General features: G+C 39.6%; 1 protein-coding gene across 3 annotated transcripts in view; it reads left to right on the plus strand.

The window, feature by feature from the left end:
• Fhit (fragile histidine triad diadenosine triphosphatase) overlaps positions 1–21914 on the plus strand; it is a 1639467-nt gene that overhangs the window by 753017 nt on the left and 864536 nt on the right. For all 3 annotated transcript variants that reach the window (XM_085828369.1, XM_085828370.1, XM_085828371.1), the window contains exon 5: positions 991–1109. In XM_085828369.1, coding sequence (XP_085684495.1) covers positions 991–1109 — 119 coding nt within the window. The remainder of the gene's footprint in view (positions 1–990; positions 1110–21914) is intronic.

Consider the following 21914-nt stretch of genomic DNA (forward strand, 5'->3'; position numbering starts at 1 on the left):
CATTTTCTCTGGGCCTCTCCCAAAAAGGAGGTGTGGGAAGATGAGCATTCATTATCTGACCTCTCTCTGGGAGAGCAGGAAACTCACCTAAAACTGTTTTGCTCATTCCTTCAGTTTCTTTCTAATTTTGTCAATTGAATTACAATAGTTCTCTGGGAATGTGTGCTTTGTAATTGTAGGCAAGGTCAAACAGTGTTTGTACTTGTGTTAAATTGGCATTACACAAACAAAGATAAAACCATTTAAAAGAAGCTGTTAAGAATTAGATTTATACTCATTCACAATGGTTATTTGCATATTAACTGAGATGACAAGATCAGTGGACAAAAGTAAGTATTCGACAAATAAGACCTTGTAGGTTTGAGGTGACAATCTGAAGGGCCAGAGATTTAGGCATGAAAGGTTGCTTTGTCACCCAAGGAGCTGAAGGGGTCTGCAACCCTATAGGTGGAACAACAATATCAACTAACCAGTACCCCCAGAGCTCATGTCTCTAGCTGCATATGTAGCAGAAGATGGCCTAGTCGGTCATCACTGGGAAGAGAGGCCCCTTGGTATTGCAAACTTTATATGCCCCAATACAGGGGAATGCCAGGGCCAAGAAGCAGGAGTGGGTGGATAGGGAAGCAGGGCAGGGGTGGGGGGTTGGGGGGTGGTATAGGGAACTTTCGGGATAGCATTTGAAATTTGAAATGTATATAAAGAAAATATATAATAAAAAAAAGTGTGAGTGTTCCAGCACTTTGAATGTCCCAGGTTCTACTGGACAGCATTCACTTGAATCTAGGCTGCATTGTAGCAAGATGGGAATATTCCAGGAGGACTTTATCTGGAGTTCATCTGAGGGACAATTAAAAGGGACCAGTTTAAATGGGATCCTCATTCCATATAAGAGTCTTTACTAATGGAATTTGCCTTTTTAAGAGTGGTACATGAACTTCATTGCTTTCTCTTTTGAATGCTCATTTCCTAAATTATTTCTTCTTCCAGCTTTTACTGTGAAACCATGTCATTTAGATTTGGCCAACATCTCATCAAGCCCTCCGTGGTTTTTCTCAAAACTGAGCTGTCCTTCGCCCTGGTGAATAGGAAACCCGTTGTACCTGGCCGTATCCTTTTCTGTAAAAGAAGCATTTGAAGCCAATCAATCAAATTAACAGTGAACCAGCCTTTAGTGTCCAACCCCAAAAGGTAAGCAAGGAACCTCCCTCCCTCCTGCTTTGGAGTGTCCAGGTAAGATGTTATTCATATTTATTTTGAATCCAGTTGGTGGCACCCGCAATATGCTTGAGCAATGTTGTAGAACTTCTAAGGAGGGTTGCTTAGCAACTGTAGCTTTGGATGAAATTCTTGGTTGACCTTTTCACTACCATAGCTGTGTAAATAAATAGGTGTTTCTAAAATTGGTCCAATGAATATCATGGGCACTTTGAATTCCTTTTATTTATTGTGAATTTTAATGGAAGGTTAGAAACAGGATGGTGACTCTGTGATGGGCAATTAAGAGATTACAGGAGAATTAGAGATGGACAGTTTTTTTTGCTTAAAGGAGTTTGTTCAATTTATCCTTTTATTTTATTTTATTTTATTTATTTATTTTATTTGTGTGATTGTAATATAATTACATCGTTGCCCTTTTTGCTTTCCTCCCTCCAAGCCCTCTCATATACCACTCCTGATTCTCTTTCAAAGTAATGTCCTCATTTTTCATTAACTGTTGTTAGATGCATATATGATTATACATGTATATACATGTGTATTTTAAAATATAATCTTGGTCTTCATTTTCCTCATATTTATGTTTTGCAAGGTTGATGATTTGGTATTGCATAACCAATTGGTATGTCTTTCCTGGCAAAGACCATTTCTCCTGTTCTCAGCATCCCTTAGTTGCCTGTATTTCTCTGAGTAGGCTTAAGACTTCATGGTCTTTCTCCATTCACATCTCTCATCTACTGGTGTTGTCCCTGCTCCTTGTTGCCCCTTGCATAATAAAATAAGGAGAAAGAGGAAAACATTGTGGCAATTCCATAAAATCCACATGTATACAGCCAGGAGGTATATGTTCAGCATGCTAAGGCACCTTTGTGGAGTGTCCCACACATTCAGACCTCCAGTATCGAGGAGAATGGAATTCCTATTGAGTCTTTTGGAAGTAAAGTTCTTCAGACAAAATAAAGTAACTCAACCAGCACTCACAGTGGAGAATGGTCTTGAAACCAGAATCTATCCCAAGAGAAATGACATTTCAAACTCCAACACAGATCCCAACATTCACAATATGTTAGATTGTGTCTCCTAGCATCAGAAGCTACACCCATCAACTCTCACCAATGTGAATGCTCAAACATGAGCTGAGCAGGGACAACACCAATAGATGAGAGATGTTTGGAGTAATATTTTTTCAGTGAAAATATTTGAAGTTCTTAAAAACTTCATGAGTAACTTATTTCCTAGTCATGTAACCTTTGCTTGGTTGAAGGGAAAAAGGAAATTCACCTTAGCAAATAAAACTGTAGTTCTTTACTAAGCTCTCAAAGTCCTGAGCACAAATTTTACCTAATTAAAATTTGCAAAATTATAAAAACAGTTGATAAATTAGTAAATAATATTTTGTGAAAATTATTCTTTCTAATATTCAAATCTCTTTTTGCAATTTTTTCAATGTAACATTGAGCCTTAGTAGACCCTGACTTCTTAAAATAAAAGTATCTTTTAGTTTTTCCTTTGGTTTTATTGTAAGTTTGTGGTGATCATTTTGCCTTGTGCAATTTTTCAAGAAAAATACCTTCAGGTGTCAAAAGAATAAAGGTAAAAATTCCATTATTTTCCATGTGCTTGCTTGAATCAGCATTAACAAGATATTAGTAAGAGAACATGGGATGAGAATTTAGGTGGATGAATCTTCATACACTGGATTAGGAAAACATGATGTCATGCAGACATACCATATGTTAGATGGTTAATGGTGGAATGGACCTGACTTTGTGAGTTCTCATCCATAACTTGATTTCTTTTTCACGGTCTTTTGAACCACTAGTTAAAGTGTGAAAGCCTTCTTTAAGGAACTAGCCACAGTGAATCCTGAGTAGTTGGTAAAACTAGTGCCCCAGAGTCACCATTTTGAAAGTGAAACCTTATCAGTTTTCATATCTGAGAGAGAATGCAAAGAGGATAGAGAAAATCTACTAGAACTAGCAAGCATCATTGTGTTTAGAGGGAGCCTGCTTCTGTCCAAGGAGAACATGAAAACCAGGATGTTTTGGGAATTAGCACATTGTGTGAGGCTGCTCTTATCCCTGCAGTTGAAAACTGTCTTGGACCTGGGCAGAGAGGATATTTCTTGGAGGAACGTGAAAATATGTACATTATTATACAAATAAGTCTTACAATCACAGCGACCCTCAACACTCATGGAGGCCGACACCCTGATGGCTCTGTTTCAGGGCCAGGAAACCATATCATACTGTCCCTTACACATGGCCAAACAGGACTTGTACCCCCTCTTAGTAAAGATATCCTTGTTGTTTACGACATTCCATGTGTTCTTCCATGGGTTCATTCAACCTTTGCTGACTCAACCCATACTCTATTCCTCGCACCATGACCTGTATCCCAAGCTGCCACAGAATGGAGCTCTGTACTCTTGTTGTCTCTGCATAGAATCACTCCTTTCTGCCTGGAGGACTTGTTCTGAACTTATTTTCTTAACATGCCAAGTATTTCAGTAACTGAAATTAAAGGAAAAAGTGCACACTGAAAGTAAATGCAGTGGTGTAGTTAGGGGATGGAGGCAATGAGGGCCTGTTAACTTTACCTAGTGGTATCACTGTACTATCCCAGAGTTTCTAGCCTTGTCCCGAAACTGACTTCCCTGACATTCCCCATCCTGTTTTGTCAGTTACAGTTCTGTCTTAAGTTGTGTGTTGCTTGACTGGGGAAAAGGGGTACATCCAAAGACAATAAATGAATTGATGGCCAATAGAAATCTTTGATGGAGAGTTTTGTGTTTTCATGGCAGTTTTATAGTACCTTTATGTGAAATGGAATGTCTTGCTTTCAATGGTTGTCTTATTATTTCTAGACAATGATAACCAAGCACCCTTTGGGGAGTGTGCACTGATGAGTGACTTGTAAGTGTTATTTTTGAGTTGTTTCCACCAGCCCCTTTTCATTATGATTTTACTCATTGATTTAGGAGGAAATGTTTATGTGTCTATCAGTATCTGTGGGTGGACACACATCCTCAGGGAGAACTCAGGTGCCAGTCCTTATTTTCCACAATGTTTACGTAAAGGTTTCTTACTATCTGAGAGTAGCTTCTTAGGAGGCTTCTGTCTGTACAACCCATCTCAGCACGGGAGGGCTGGAATTGAATTACACACGTGCTACCATATGAGATTTTGTATGGGCTATGGCGATTCAGACTCATGTCCTCATGCTTGCTCAAAAAGTTCTTTACCCTCTGAGTCATCTTTGCATCTCCCTACTGCTGGCTTTTTGATAGCATTCATAGTAGAAAAGGGACTGTCTGAGTAAGGACCAAAGGTAGGCTTTAGAAGCAAGGCAATGCTTCACTCACACCCCTTGAATTCCTCCCTTCACACATTAAGCAAATAATCCCATTTCTTGCCACATAGAGTTAACTGCATAGGCTTTGGCCTCTGTGGTGCAACACACTAGAAAGGATGTCAGAGTGTCTTTGATCCATTAATTTCTAAGTCCAGGGAAATGCTTTTCAAGCTTCTTTGGTGAGAGATCAGACTTGTTTTGAAGAATTGTGCCTTCAGAATTTTGTTGAACATTTTATTCATAAGTTTCAATGCAGCTCAGCACTTGTTCATTGCTTAAATAAATTGGTGCCATTACAGTTAGTACCTCTCTCTGCCCCTCCCCTTGTGTTATGCTTTGTCTGCCTCTCCTCTTGAGTTGGGCATGAAAAATGAATTTGAACATGAGTGGAATCCATTCGATGACTGGGGCTTTTATTGTAAATAAAATCATTCATTTGTTATGTCTTGTTGTTTTCAGCAGACAGTGTATTGATCTGTGGATTGCTATTCAGAATGGTGCAAGGAGCTTTAGCTTGCACCTCTAGCATAGGAGGGAGGGCCATGGCAGAGTTTGTGGGTGCTTTGAATGCAGTGTATAATGGTGGAGACGAACCTTGCTCACTGGCCATACTGTATTATACAAACCATTTGTCAACAGTTTATTGAATCAGTTATTACGGAACAGATTTTTCCAACCAGAAGCATCACACACGGAATGCCATCAGAACCAAACAATGTTAGGATGATGCATGGGGGACAGCCTTCCAAAGTGTATTTGTAAAGAATTAGAGGAGGTAACTTAAAGGACATTTCTGCTGACACATTACAAACTAAAAGTTTGCTACAAAGGGAACTGCCTCAGCCACAGCAGATAGGAGAGAAAACCCTGACAAATGCTTTTTAAGGCGAACTTTTACCATTTCCTACGAGAAATGTTCACTTGCCTTATTTCAGATCAGAACCATGTTTGCTCCTGAAATAAATGAAAAATAATAAAAAATAGCTTCTTTCCTTAACTGTGGTTCCCACCCAATAGATACTATAGATAAAATGCCCTTTTAGTCTTTCCATAAAAATCAGAACTATTTGTCACTTCCTGAGTGGGTTTTCATTTTGTGAATTCCTTTAATTGTTCAGGAAACTACAGTTATTAGTGATCTGCTGATCTTTCATTTCTCAGCACTGTTTCTTTTTAAACCTTCCTGTACAAATAAGATGAGTGCAAGCACTATTTTAATGTCCTTATTGCTAAAGATAGAATTGTGATCTTTAAATTGCTGTGAGCACATGTCTCTACTCTGCTTTGTGTGTGCCTCTGTATATTAGCTGCCTTAAATATTCATACAGAGATCTTCAAAGAAGTTCTGGTGCTCCTTTGCCCCTAGCTGTGATGGAAAAGTTGATAGACTTACGGTCAGTTTTTCTTAAGTTGGCAGATTCTTGCATCAAACATGTGTGCTTGGTAGTATTAGTGAACTAGGAGAGAATTCTACATAAAATTTCCCCTCTTCTTCGGCTGTTAAGAGTTTAGAGCCACCTGCTACTACCATGGCACTGATAAGTAGGAAAAGGACAAGCTTGGCTGCTATTATGCTTCTCAGTTCACTTGTACATGACTTTAGAGTCTAGAATGTTCCACAGAGGATCCTGATAAGTCCTTATAGGAAACAAACCTTGTGTGGCAGTTATTTTTCTTATGTGTTACCCAAGAAATGACTGCATAGAAAACAAATCACCCTTATCCCAAATGCCAGCTCAGGAGGTGATGGCAAGTTGATAATGTCAGGGGTAACTGAGGGATAGCATTTAGGGTTAGCAAGCTGCATTTGTCAAGGGTGCCAGGAAAAAAAAAAAGGAATCCCTTCTTTCCAGGCTTTTCCTCTTCAAAGTTTACTTTTGGTTGCATTGTTCTTTTAGTGAATAACTGATAATAGATTGGTGACATCCGGTACTGAAGGAAGTAGGTATGTTGTATGTGTGTAAGGAAGGACTGAAATAGAATGGAGAAATATGTGTGAACTCCTCCCAGAAATGGTTTGTCTGAAGCATGTGTGCAGTGGTCCCTGGACTTCACAGAAGCAGCTTTGGTTTTATCATGGATGTGTGTCGTGCCTCTCCTGTCCCCTTGCTGGCTGGTTCCCTGTGAGTTGCATGTGCAGATGCTTGCTAGGACTCACTGGCTCCCTGTTGCTTGATAATTCTTTCTTTGACTGTGACTCCCTCATGTCAGGATTTACCTTGTAACTTCAGCCCTGAAGCAACTGAGACAGAGGGCTGGCCTGACCCGGTTATACATATGAGGAAAAAGATTGAACTGGCTTTTCAATAACCAGGCTTTTAGTGGTACTGCACTAAAGCTCAGCACTGCACGAAGGCTATGAATCCTGTTTGCTTTTTCACAGCAGAAAGCAATACCTGTTCAAACAGCTGATTGTATGCAATGCTAAGGGAGAAAGAAAAGGGGGTGGGGGAGCATTAGGAACGTTCTGTCTCCTGCTCAAGCCAAGAGTACGTTTATAATTCAGATGTTCCTAAATTGCACTTTGACTGTTTCTCATGTTGACTGCTCACACGGGTATCGTGTGATGTGAAAAGCTGATCCCATTTCTATTTATTTCCACATGCAGTTTTCTCAGGTAGCTTTGAACTGTCATGGTTAACAGCTGCTGAACTTGGCTCATTATATTCCATGCATATCTTTGACCTGCTTTCCATGCAAGCCATCAGATTATAAAGAACAGGAAAAGCCTGGTCGTGGTGTTGCCAGCCTTACACTTGTAAGGGAGTATAATTAGGAGTAATGAATGGAATAATACATCACTATTCATAAGAAATGTCACATAATTAACTCAAATAATGTAAAATATATTCTAATTTCCACTTGGCATGAAAAATAGATTTGTTAGAACACCGGTAGGCAGTTAATGTTTATCTCATATTTTCATACACATATCAAAACTGTTAGGTTCTACTGAGTGAATATATGTGGTTTGCTAAAACAGTCAGATGGCTTTCTTCTCATTGAGCCTTAGTATATTCCTTATTTGTTATTTATTATATATACATAATTTGTATATGTGTTCAACTGGTATAATTAGTGTAACTAATTTATATTTATTGCAAATTAATGATCTAATTTATTTACTTAGCTCTCATTTCCTTCCTCAAGCTAATTGACTGAAAAAATAATGATAAATTTGTACAAACAGCTCTTGGGCAAAATCCTACATGGGCCTCAGCCTAAGGACTCTGGGCAGTGTGAAGCAACTAAACTAGTTTTTTAATCTGAGCCATTTTCCTGGGCTTTTTGCTACAGGCTTTGAACATATCTCAGGAGTCTTGGTTTGGGTTTGTGGACCCCAGCTTGTTCACATTATGTTTGGCCTTAAAAAGGCAGGTTATTTCTGCAATGCAGAGGTATCTAAAGCATTCAAAGGAGGATGTAAGCAGCACATAGAGGCAATCTAGAAGTATGTCAGTATTTTCCTAATGAAGTGGACATACCAGAACATTCCATCTCAGAAGAAGTGTGAGGACTGTTGGCGAAAGCCACCAGAGTACCCTGAGATCCAGCGTGGAGCCTGCTCTTCAACATCACTGAGTGGTGTATAGTAGTGGATTTACTTATGGGTGAAGACAATAGAACTCTTTCTCTCATCTCAGAGACCATCTTCCCACAGCTCAGGGGAGCCTCGGCTGTGTGCAGGAGGTTAATATGGAGGCCACCTCCCTGCCTTCCCTTTGTATAGTACGGATGGGCTGTATCTATAAAGCACAACTCATTATACTATCATAGCTACAACAACATCGTAAGTGGGTGAATTAAGATAATGTTTTGTGACCAGCAGTACTTTTCTGACATCAATGTCCTTCTTATCACTCATGAGCCATGAGCAGTATAGCCGGAAAAATCTAGGCTTAAACCATCAGTGTTTAAGCCAAGATTCTTTATTCTCATTAAATCTTTCCCATGAACCCTACTTTCCAGTGTTGTCCTTTTTTTTTTTAATGTGTGCTCTGTCATTTCTACTTGTCAGTCATTTTTCTGTTGGTGCCTTTATTATTTTTATCTCAATTACCATTATGGTTGGTTGTGGAATAACTAGACTTCCAGAAGTTGTAAGCTGCACAGACTCAGGCACATTTGCCTGGCTGTTGCCATAATTTTTTCTGAGGTGAAATGAGTGCAGGAGGGATAGGTGCATGGGGGTTGCTAATTTTTCTCTTCTCTCAGAAGGTTTTGAAATGGCTGTGGTTATCAAGACATCATTTCATCTTCAGGATTTATTTCCAGTTCAAGAGTTTTTTGGGAGCTAAGATTTATCTGTTGAATGCTAATACTTTAAAAGTCAACCATGATGTTCTCCTTTTCACCAGAGATGATTGCTTTAATAGTTGTTAAAGAAGATGTGTCAGGATAAAAATAAATCAGCAGGAATTACATTAAAATCTTCACCGAGAGCAGTGCGAATGCAGAATCTAGAAAACCAGTTGGTATTTTCTGTTCTCTTTGGGAGCAAATGTCCCCCCAGAGCCTTTGTATAGAACCATACTGTCAGTAATGTAGTTGGTGGATGCTCAGGGCTCTGACGGACATTGAGGAAGATTTTCTGTGCAGTAAAATAAGCAGCTAGCACATAAGCAAGAGGGGTGACAAAAATTGGAGACACACATTCCCCACTTATGTGACAAATAACAGAAAAAGGAGACACAACTCACTGAGCAGCACTCCATGCTTCTAAACTGTGCAAGGGAGGAATTGGTAAGCGCAAAGATAAGTGGCCATTATGGGGACTGATGACATTCATCCCTCTTCTGCCTTGGAGAAACTATACCTGTTAAACACTAGAGTCATACGTGGATGGGAGCTGCTCTGTAGATGGAAGCTGGCATCTTGTTCCCTGGATTGATGGTTCTGGAGCTATTGAATGGCAGATTTCTGTAGCCCTCTGCATAGATAGGCAATTTTCTTTGGGCCACAACCTGTTTGTTTAATGAGTTTGGGTTTGTAATATTGCTTGTGTCTCTTTTGTAGAGCTCTGAACAGGGAATTTGTTGGAGGGACCTATCGCAGTGGGCTACGAAGCACTAAAGAGTAGTGTTCCTGGGGATTGGTAAGGGGCATGAACAAACCTTTTCTATCCTATACTAGCCTGTTGTAGCTCTTGGAGGCAGTACTCAAGTGCCTGTGTTAAGTTGTCTGCTTGTTGGTTCCTGTACAGTACAATGTGTGTCAACATGGATGACTGGTTCTACCCACCTGTTCAGGTATACTTCAGTCACCTGAAGTGTGACTATCTAATTGTAATGTAACTGTAATTGTAATTGTAATTGTGATTCTATCTAATTGTAATGACTTTTCTTAAAGTGAAGCACCTCAGTTTAGTGCTCAGGGCCACAGGGTGCTAATAGGGATCCTCTGGGGCACAGAAGTCTTCTGTTTGGAGTGCTTGGCTTATGCTTGCAGTAGGGTCTGATTCTGGGGGCATCAGCTTTCTAAACTATGTATTTCTCTTTCTTTAGGTCTCAGATGAAAACACCCTTATTTATTTATTTTTATCTTTTTTTTTTGCATAACTCAGCATATTGTTAGACCACTCACTGAGCAGGAGATGCTCAGTACCACTTAGTTGTGAGGTCCTGAGGAGAGAACAATCATGTTTATCATGTTTATCATCAGGTTGGTGGGGTGGCTGACATGAGAATGGCCCCTAGAGGCTCAGGCATTTGCTTGTGAGCCTAGCCTTTAACAGCTGAGTCATCTCTCCAACGCAGGCTCATGGATTTGAGTATTTGGTCCTGAGTACTTAAAATTGTTTGAGAAGGATTAGGAGGTGTATCACTAGAAGGAGGCTTTGAGGTTTCAAAAGACTCCTGCACTGCTCAAGGTCTCCTGCTTTCTCACCCTCCCTCTTGCCCTCTCTTCCTCCTTTTTTCCCTCCCTCAGTCCTTCCCTTCCTCCTTCCTCCCCCCTCTCTGCCTATGATTGTGTATCAAGATTTAATATCCCTGCTATTCTTTCTCCTTGTCATCATGGATTCTAACCCTCTGAAACCATAAGATGATTAAACAGTTTCTTTTATAAGCTGTCTTGGTCATGATGATTTATCACAGCAATAGAAAGATAATTAATAGGCCCCTGGGTATCCTTTTGTTTCCTATGGTGTCTGTATGTATGGGATGTATGTAAGTGTGAGCGTGGACATAGAGCTCAAGGACAGCTTCAGACAGCCAGTTCTTACCTCCTACCTTTGTATTTCGAGGCAAAGTCTCTCGTTGCTATGATATGTGTTCCAGGATAGCTGGGCCATGAGCTTCTAGGAGATTCTTCTCCTGTTTCCACTACCTGTGGGTTCTAGGGAGCCAAACTAGGTAAACAGGCCTGAATGGTGAGTGCTTTCATACCCACCAACCCATCTACCTGACGCCAGTTGGCATTCTCAACCTAATCTAGTAACTAAATAACGAACCATTTAACTAGATAACTGTTTCAATAAATTATGTCTTTATAAAAGCAATCTAGTTTTTATAAAATATATCACTTTTTAGGAGTTGCATTTTTTTCTAATTATAAAACTGTCTACTCATCACACGAAGAAAAAATTATAATATTAACCAGAAATAACCTGATAATATTTCATATTTTTTGCAGTTTTATCTTATGTGTCTCTTTGGGAAAGAGACATAAACTGATTTTAACTCACCCCATTGTTAATATATTCTACTGGTTAATTAATTAGTTAATTTCATTAATTTTTATGTATTTGAGTATTTTGTCTGTCTGTCTTTTCATCACTTCTGTGGTGGGTGCTTTTGGAAGACAGAATAGGCTCTCAGATCCCCTGGAATGGACTTATAGAGCATTGTAAGTCACTATATCGGGGCAGAGAATTGAATACAGGACTTCTGGAAGAGCAGCAAGTGATCTTAACCCACAATCCAATGCTGCTGTTTTAATATGTACTTAGAGGATGTTTTTAAAGATAGCATAATATTATACCTTATGAATCTAACACACTATTGCTTCTTTTTCAAGCTACATGGAATGAATGTTTTACTATGACTGTATTTTTGATAATTTTTAAAAGTAGGAATCAATTACTTGCTTGAATGTTATGAGTTTACACTGATAGGCATCTATATGTTAACTTTATTCTGGCAATACAGGGGGATCTGTATCTTAACCATACCCTCACACAACTTCAGGATTCATTTCTTGGCTTCATCCCAGTCTTGGCCAAAATGTTACACCTCTCAGGATTTTCATATGTGTCATCTTATTGGTAAGGGGAAACTTTTACATGTCTTTATGACTTAATTTTGACACATTTCCTTTTAAGTTCCTTGGCTATTTTCTTCTGCTTTTTTTTGTTTTTTTTTTTTTATTGAGACAAACCTCTATATGTCATATTTGTTGCAGATTTTCCTGTTGTGGTCCCAGCTTCTTCTGTTTGCTTATGCCTGTTCTGAGAGAGAGAAATTTTAGAATAAGCACATCAACCTTTTCCAGTATAAGTTTTCCCAGGGTTTTTGGGCTTACAAAGTCTTCCTATCCTGAGATCAGTGAAATAGTGAAATATTTATGTATATTTTCTTGTATATTTTTAATGATTGTTCTTTTTCTTTTCTTTACTTTTAACTAGACTACATTCACCAACAGGTTCATAGTACTTCATAGGCATGTTTTAAAAATTCACTTTATCATCTCTGCAGCCCTTTGAAGGACAGAGAGAATGCTGTTCCTGAGCTTACAAATGAAGAGGTCACGTGTAGCATATAGCCAGACAGCAGCATGTTTAGAAGTGTAGCTATATTTTTGCTAGCTGAAAACAATACTACAATTTATTGAACTTCCAACTCATTCTTTATAATTTGGACTTTCCAGTTTTACATATTCTTTGCATAAAAATAGTACTGAAATATAGAACACTAAGAATGAAGTGACCAAAGATGTTCTATACAGTACAATGCTATGTTTCTTTTACATGCCTAATATCTAGTAAGTGCTTCATAATGTATTCTGCAGTATTGTTATTCCTTGGAAAAGATAAGCCCTACACTGTAGTTCCTAGGTAGCCAGACCTTGGTGACTGAAGACTGTTCTTTGGGAATTAGTCAGCTACACTGAGTGTAGTGGTACCACAGTACTATCCGTGGCACTACATTTTGCATTGGAAGATGTGGTTACTGTAAAATATTATTCATGTGACTATGATTCAGTTTCATATATAAATGAATAACCACTTTAGATCTTTCTTAGTTATCATTTTGATAAAAAAAAGTCACATGGCGTCACATGGGTCTGACCATTTGCACAGTGTAGGGGCGTTACAGGGAAGGATGTGTGTGGATGCCTTCTCCCGTGTGTGCTGACCTCTGCTGTGCCTCTCTAATCTCCTTTTTATGTATTAGTTTTGCCCTATTCTCCTACTATTTTGCTTTTAATTTTCACTCAAAGGAAGTGAGATTCAGTGTGTCTAAGTTTCTGTATTTAATTCCTAGAAGCTGTCTTCCGCACTTGAACATCAGCCTTAGAACCTAAGGGCAAAGGTCCTATTGGCCTCTGAGAAGCAGGGTTCAAGAGTGTAAACTTTGTGCTTGGTTCTTGGATGTGAATCCCAGTTTACTTCATTGCCAGGAGTGAACTCCAAGGAGTTATGTAGCTTAACTTTCCTTCAGTTACCTTCTACTTATGATGAGGATATATCAGTCTCAAGGGCTTGTTATGAGCATTATATGAGCTAATGTATGGAAAATGTGTAACTTGATACCGCCTAAAATTCTAGCTCCATTTGTTGAAGTCTATGACAGTTATGAGTCCTGTAGAGAGCTCAACTGACTTGTGTTTTTTAAAGTTTTCTCTTCTGAAACATTTTCTTAGTTAAAGCCTATCCTTCCCTTTCTAGCTTGTTTCCTTTGCAGAGCCAGGGCTAAGAAAAAAATGGCTGTTGTCTGTCATATATGATTAGTTCACTTGGGATGGGTTTACTCTGAGTGTGTTTGTCTTCTGGTAAGTCTGTAAGCACTGACATTAATGCCGTCGGCCCCCTCCTTTGCTGAATTCCCCCAACCATGCGCATTCATATCCCGTAAATGCATAGATTTTTCCTTCCTCCTTCTCTTCACTGTGTCAAGGGTCAATGTTTATATGCTGTGCCAGAGATAGGCAAGATGTGTTGTCTATGCATGGGGAAAGTTTCTAGCCTTCTTGCCAGCTGTTACCCACAATGCCTTTCTCTTGAAAGTATCGCTCTTTGCAACTTCATCCCCCACAAAGATTGGCTTACCTTTGGGAAGGACTTGTTTCCCTAACTACCCCACTCTGTACTGCATGCTAAAGGTATCCCTCCCATACCACTAACATTACTCCTGTTATGGAGTATAACTATATTACACAAGTTCGCCTGTAGCACCCACTCCTGTGTTTGCCTTTCTCCCTGACATCCTCGGTGGCAGCTCACAGCTCCTCCTAGAGACTTGGTAACCAGCTGCACTTTATGCAGCCTGCTCACAAGCTGTTCTGTCAGTGGAAGGCTGGTCCTTCCCGGGCACCTGCTCAGCAGCAGACATCTAGTGTCAGTGTAGATGGCACAGGGAGAGTCCTTTGTGTCCGAAGATCCTCTGAGCATTTTGAGCGTTCATCTCAGTCCTTTGATACAAATTTCATGTCATCTTCTCTTCTAAAGAGTGGAGGGTTTTGAATTAGAAAAGGATTCTCACCTTGTCTATTCTTAGTTATAAAACATTCCTCCTTTGAAAAAATGCACATATATGCATGTATATAAATGCATGCATATGAAAAATGTTTCCAGAGTTAAATATATGAATTTTGTTTATTTGGATTAGTTCTTTTGCCAGTGAGAGTATGAGCTACCTCACAAACACACAGTATGATAGATTTATTTTTATTGTTAGTGAGAAAACTGGGGCAGAAGGAAAATATCTGGCATAGTCTAAATGTAGTACTAAACATAGTGATCAAAATAGCAAATGCTTGAAACTCACAGTAGTGTTGGAAGACCCTGTGCCAGCATCACTTACCACTCCTGGGAACCCTTTACCCCTTTGACCATTCCTACTGCTGCTCATACACACACAGAGAGGCTCTTTTTTGCCACAGAAACCAATGGTATTCTTCTGTTAACAGCTTCAGCCTGTTTACTGCATCCAAGAAAGTCCACGTGGCTGGGAATGGAGCCTTGTGTTGACATACTTATCCATTTTTTTTTTTTTTTGCCAGTCTCTAGCTTTTATCTTTAGCATCAGGAGAAAATGAAGCCAACCTCAGTACAGTAACATCATCATCTTTACATACTCAAATTTCTTTAATTGGTTTCTTGCTTCTGTGACACAGGTCTAGTCAGGGTCCTTAACTAGCATCTGGTTGTTAATTCCTTTAATATCTTTTAATCCATAATATTTCAGCATCTCCCTTGGTTTTTCATAAAATTCAATCATGTGCAGTTTCCAGGGCAGCAGTACCATGCCATACTCTGCTTTGTTGATTCATCTGATGGTTTTCCTGTGATTCCATTTAGGTCAAATATTTTTGGCAAGGAGGGAGGATGGGTGTCTCTGTCTATATACCTCTGTGTCATATCAGAGTACATTCTGTCAGGCTGTTGGAAACAGTCCTGGCAATGCCAAGTTTGACCGCTTGGTTAAATGATGATGGCCGGATTGCTTCACTGTAAACAACAGGCTGAAAGTGTTTTCACTTCATATGCATTTGCTATTGTGGTCTGTTCATTATGTGTAATAAGAAGCCAAGACTCAAACCTAGTGTAGAGATGAACTAAACTGATCAGTCGCAGATTCTTTGGGCAAATCAATAAGTACGGAGTTGGGTGGGTTTTCTGTCATGAGCACATTGCCACCATAGAGGCAGAATGCATGTTGGTTCACCTGAGAGGAAAATTGGGTTGATTGGCATATAGAAAAATGACAGTCTAGTTTTGATAGGCTGATTTGTAGCCAATGTACTCTCCTTCTGATTGGCTGACTTTCAGCAACAATGGAGTGTTACTACTAGCTAGCTATAGACACTGTCAGTTGTAAAGGCTCCAGTCTGTTTCAGGATGATTCTTAAAGCCATGGCTTCAAGATAGCTAATCATTTCCTTGACTTTTCACAAGTTCAATTATCCATTCTCTCCCCACCCCAGTGCTGCTCCTCCATAATTTACTTTAGCTTTTATTCAGGACTCTTGCCTGAGGAATTGTACTAGAGAGTTTAAAAGATGCTGGCTTCTCATCCAGCATCCTTTGACCATATGTTTTCTTGTTCTGTTGAATCTGACTTTTGTATTCCATTGTCCCTTGAATATTTATTTCCTGGTTCTTCTAATACACAAGACACACACACACACACACACACACACACACACACATGTTTTAACTCATTTTTTGTCTCTCATTCAGTTTACTCAAAAACTGTTCAGCTCCGAGTGATAATGCATTGTTGATATGCTATTTTGACTATGTCCAACTGCAGCAATGCCCCTTCGTGCAGGTGTTTATGTGCTTTTGACATGATGGCTTTCTTAGTCTTTGAGTATTTTTCTACTTCAAGTTTATTTTGTTCTTTCTCAGCTCTCCAGCTGAAAGTAGCTTTTTCTAAGAATGCTGCTCAGGTAACACTATTTGTAGCACATCTTGTGAAATAGACAGGAAAGTAAGTACATACAACTGCATACAATGTACGTGTTGAATTGATACTGGCTCCCTTACTGAACAATCTGGGCCCTTCCTCACTTATACATACCTCATGGTCTTTTTTTTATTGCTTATATTTATCCTACTATGCCCCAGTACATGGTGAACAGTGTTAGAATTATAACACCAGAATTCTAAACTTTTGATCAAAGATGAGTGGTTGAGTCAGTGAAGTGATATTTAACAATATATTAGATTGATTGTTCCATAGTTGTAGTATGGCTATATAGAAGACCTCAGTGTTATCTTTGTATGGTGTGAAGACAGTGTGAAGGAGGCAACCACTTCTGTATGGCTCAGCAACAATGAAATGAAGTCATTATATTAAGCATTGATTAAAGGCAGGGTTTTACGTCATCTGTCACTTGCAAATAGAAAATGTAGCAATAACAGATTACATTTCATTGTATGTTCTCAGTGCTACATGAGTGCCATAAGAAAATATTACTAGACTTTTATAAATCACACATGAAATATGACAATAGGAATTGGAAGAGCAAATGCATTAAGATCTTGAATGTGGATTTAGACCAACACAGATGTGAATCCAAATGCAGGCATTTGTTACCTGTTTGACTTTTGGCAATTTAGTCACCCTATCTGAGCATCAGTTTCTATGTATGTCAAAGTAATGAGCTGAAGAGGCATGCAAAGCAGGTCCTGGGATTCTTAGAGGAAGCTGGGTGGTAAAGGCTTCTGAAATAATCACAATTAGAGTAGGTCTTTAGTATCCTAGTTGCAGAAATAGCAGTTTCCTTGGGATTTGGCCATGGAAATGATGCACCTCCAGCCATGTGTGTGCCTGTGTCATGAAGAACTGCCAGGAGTCCAGTTCCCAGGGCAGACCATCTGTCAGTCCTGGCTCTCTTGCCTGGGGCAGGAGAGGTATTTATTTTGGCAGATTATTACTACAGGCAAGGAGTGGGTACCCAAAAGAATTGAGGTGGGAGTGGGTTAGTTATTGAACCAAACACATCCACTCTGTGTACTAGGGAGACTGTTAGTCATATATGTGTGTATGTGTGTCTGCACATACATGTGTACAGACACGTGTATGAGCAATAAGTATTTGGAGGTCCCACTTTTTGCTATGTGAGTTGCAGAGTTTGAATTCTGGTTTTCAGGCTTGGTGACAAATACCTTTACCCACTGAATTATCTTGCCAGCCCCTGTTGGTTTTTTTAATGCATAGAATTTAGCGCAACAACTTTTTATGATGGCCTTCAAAGCCCTTTGTTACCCATGTAACAAAGTCCTATTTGTATCAGATCTTCTACTTTGCATGCCTTGCCATTATGGTCTCTGCATAATCCTGCAGTAATCTATACCTTCTGGCCTACCCACCTCCCTGAAACAGGGTCATGTAATAAAGTTATCAGTCACATGTACCTGTATATGCACCTGTAAGAAGTATTGATGGGCCATGTCAGTGGTGGTTTGAATATGACTACTCCTCATAGTGTCCAGGGAGTGACACTATGAGGAGGTATGGCTATGGCCTTGTTGGAGGAAGTGTGTCACAGTGGGAATGGGCCTTGAGAGACCTTCTGCCTAGCTTCCTGGAAGCAATTCTTTTCCTCTTTGCCTTTAGAACAAAATATAGAATTCTCAGCTCCTCCAGTGCCATGTCTGCCTGGATGCTGCCATGCTTCCTGCCTTGATGATAACTGAACTTCTGAACTTGTAAGCCAGCCCCAGGTAATGAAATGTTACCTTTTATAAGAATTGCCTTGGTCATGATGTCTTTCCACAGCAATAGAAACTCTAACGAAGACAATGTCCTTATTTCTTTTACCCAAGCCTGTCCCCTGTGAGAACGCCAGAAAGAACTATCAGAGTTTCCCATTTTACTCTTGGCATTGTTAACTAATCAGAAGAACATAAGATTAATGATAAAGTTGGAGTTGGTTGTGTTTGTAAAATTTTCCTGAAAATAATAAGTAATCAACCCTGATTTAAAAAAATAAAACAAAATGGCCTAATTGTCTTTTCTCAAACAACAGTAGAGATAATCTGCAGGAGGAAGGATGTTGTACCTCTTAACCCAACCCTTAAAGGTGGACCTGTGCTTGTCCTCACATCACGGCTCAGTGGAAGTTAATTTAGAAAGTGCTCTCTGTCCATCTAATAGCAAAGAACTCTGGAATGCTAATGGGATCCTTATTAGGTGGTAGAAATCATCAGAATTTACCAATATTTTTGGTCAGGGCTATCAGCCATGGATTTCAGAAGCTATGGGATTTTCAGAGGGAAAACTAGGAAAGGGGATAACATTTGAAATGTAAATAAAGAAAATATCTAATAATAATAAAAAGAATAATTTCAATTAAGGAAAACAAAAAACAAAACAAACAGACGAAAACAGTTTCCAGGGCTGAGAAGAGAGCTCTGGATAAAATGAGCCAGGTATGGTGGCCCACTCCAGTAATGAGCAGTAGGAAGTACTGGTAGGATGGTCACAGAGGCTTGATTGACTGGAAACTCTGAATATGTGACTTCAGGTTCAGTCATAGAAGAACTAAAGCAGATATGCAGTGCCAACCTCCACACACAAATGCATAGATGCCTACATATATGCATATGTACACACACATGCCCCCCCCCATGATATAACTTCCCAATTCATTCTGATTACAGTAAAGTAGTGCAGCTGAGTGAGAGGTTGGGGGAGGGGGGCACAGGCCAGCCACATGGGAAGAGAAGGGAAGGAAGAAAAAGAGAAGAAAGAAAGGTGGACCTGCCTTGGGTACAAGCATCTAGAAATGCCTTTTGCAGTTGTGATATGACTTGTTTGAAAAATAGGTTTTGGAGAACAGAGCATTGCTAATAACAGATGTTTGTTGACTGATATGTTTTGGGTCTTTTATATAAGGTGATGACCACCACCACTGGCTGGATGCTGCCTTGCTCAGTTTCAATATACACACATACAAGTAGGAATTTAGGGAAGTAACCTGTGCAAATTTACAGTGGAGTTCCCCTATGGATAGGTTTAACTGCAAAATTTACCACCATCATCCATCATTCCATCAAATGTATCACAAACTTGAAACATCCTTGATTGGGTAGTTGGTCTGGTTTGTCTTTTTTTTTTATTTTTGCCTGAAAGAAGAAAATAAATAAACTTAGGAATTTCAGCTGGATTTTTTGTCCTCATGTATTGGGACGTGGAGCTCAACTTCTTGTGTCCTTTTCTTTTTTCACCTGACTTTCTAAACTGGAGCTGAGCCATTGGGCTAGGCTAGCGGCCGAGCAACCTGTCTTTCTACCCTCTCCTCTCCAAGGCTGGAGTTATGATCCTGTGCTGCCATGCCCAAGCTTCTCCTGAGTACTGGGGATCTGAACTCAGATCCAGATACTCAGCAAACAGGCTTTTTGCTGAGATAACCCCTTCCTTACCCACCTGGGTTTCCATTTTATGAGTTCTGTTGTTTTCTTTTCTGGTTGTATAACAATATGTATCCAAACAAATGGAGACAATAAATGCCTTTGGGAAATTTGCAGGGATTAGAAGTTTTGCAAGCCTTCTGGGGTGATGGCAGGTGCAGAATCAGGCTATCTTGTGCCCAGGTTGCTTTAGGTCCTTCTGGTGGTATCATTTGCTAGATGCCACTTTAACTTCCATCTTCAAACTCAAAGATCAAAATTTCTTTTGCAGCCCATTGAACACATTGCAGTTGGTCCTTTTCATTAGACTTTGCAAAATTCTTGAAAGCTAAATAAAAACTAAATTAGATTTCCATAATTAAGTTTACTGCAGGACAGAGCAGCTACCAAGGCATGTTGCTAACAGGAAACTTCTACAGCCTTTCACAAGTTAGTTTTTAAAATTAATTTTCTTAGTGTATTTTAATTTGCAATAACTTTCTTATTTGTCTAATCTATTGATTTCTTACTTGTGGTTGTGTGCAGCTCTACTCTGGTATTTTTTTTCTTTGTTAAGTCTTTTTAAAAAAATTTTTATTAGATATTTTCCTCATTTACATTTCCATTGCTATCCCAAAAGTCCCCCATACCCTCCCCCCACACCCCCTTAACCACCCGCTCCCACTTTTTGGCCCTGGCATTCCCCTGTACTGGGACATATAAAGTTTGCAAGTCCAATGGGCCTCTCTTTCCAGTGATGGACGACTAGGCCATCTTTTGATACATATGCAGCTAGAGTCAAGAGCTCCAAGGTACTGGTTATTTCATAATGTTCCATCCAATAGCTGACTGTGAGCATCCACTTATGTGTTTGCTAGGCCCTGGCATAGACTCACTAGAGACTGCTATATCAGGGTCCTATCAGCACAATCTTGCTAGTATATGCAATGGTGTCAGTGTTTGGAGGCTGATTATGGGATGGATCCCTGGATATGGCAGTCTCTAGATGGTCCATCCTTTTGTCTCAGCTCCAAACTTTGTCTCTGTAACTCTTTCCATGGGTGTTTTGTTCCCAATTCTAAGAAGTGCAAAGTGTCCACACTTTGGTCTTCGTTCTTCTTGAATTTCATGTGTTTTGCAAATTGTAACTTATATCTTGGGTGTTCTAAGTTTCTGGGATAATATCCACTTATCAGTGAGTACATATCATTTGAGTTCTTTTGTGATTGGGTTACCTCACTCAGGATAATGCCCTCCAGGTCCAACCATTTGCCTAGGAATTTCATAAATTCATTCTTTTAATAGCTGAGTAGTACTCCATTGTGTAAATGTACCACATTTTTTGTATCCATTCCTCTGGTTCTTTCCAGCTTCTGGCTATTATAAATAAGGCTGCTATGAACATAGTGGAGCATTTTTCTTTCTTACTAGTTGGAACATCTTCTGGATATATGCCCAGGAGAAGTATTGTGGGATCCTCCGGTAGTACCATGTCCAATTTTCTGAGGAACCGCCAGACTGATTTTCAGAGCGGTTGTACAAGCTTGCAATCCCACCAACAGTGGAGGAGTGTTCCTCTTTCTCCACATCCTCGCCAGCATCTGCTGTTACCTGAATTTTTGATCTTAGCCATTCTGACTGGTGTGAGGTGGAATCTCAGGGTTGTTTTGATTTGCATTTCCCTGATGATTAAGGATGCTGAACATTTTTTCAGTTCTTTCTCAGCCATTCGGTATTCCTCAGGTTAGAATTCTTTGTTTAGCTCTGAGCCCCATTTTTTAATGGGGTTATTTGATTTCTGGAGTCCACCTTCTTGGATTCTGTATATATTGGATATTAGTCCTCTATCTGATTTAGGATAGATAAAGATCCTTTCAATCTGTTGGTGGCCTTTTTGTCTTATTAACAGTGTCTTTTGCCTTACAGAAGCTTTGCAGTTTCATGAGGTCCCATTTGTTGATTCTAGATCTTACAGCACAAGCCATTGCTGTTCTATTCAGGAACTTTTCTCCTGTGCCCATATCTTCGAGGCTTTTCCCCACTTTCTCCTCTATAAGTTTCAGTGTCTCTGGTTTTATGTGGAGCTCCTTGATCCACTTAGATTTGACCTTAGTACAAGGAGATAAGAATGGATCAATTCCCATTCTTCTACATGATAACCATCAGTTGTGCCGGCACCATTTGTTCAAAATGCTGTCTTTTTTCCACTGGATGGTTTTAGCTCCCTTGTTGAAGATTAAGTGACCATAGGTGTGTGGGTTCATTTCTGGGTCTTCAATTC

Source organism: Mus caroli, unplaced genomic scaffold (assembly GCF_978045245.1).
Source record: "Mus caroli unplaced genomic scaffold, Mus_caroli_1 scaffold_12, whole genome shotgun sequence".
In the NCBI taxonomy this organism is placed as follows: Eukaryota; Metazoa; Chordata; class Mammalia; order Rodentia; family Muridae; genus Mus; species Mus caroli.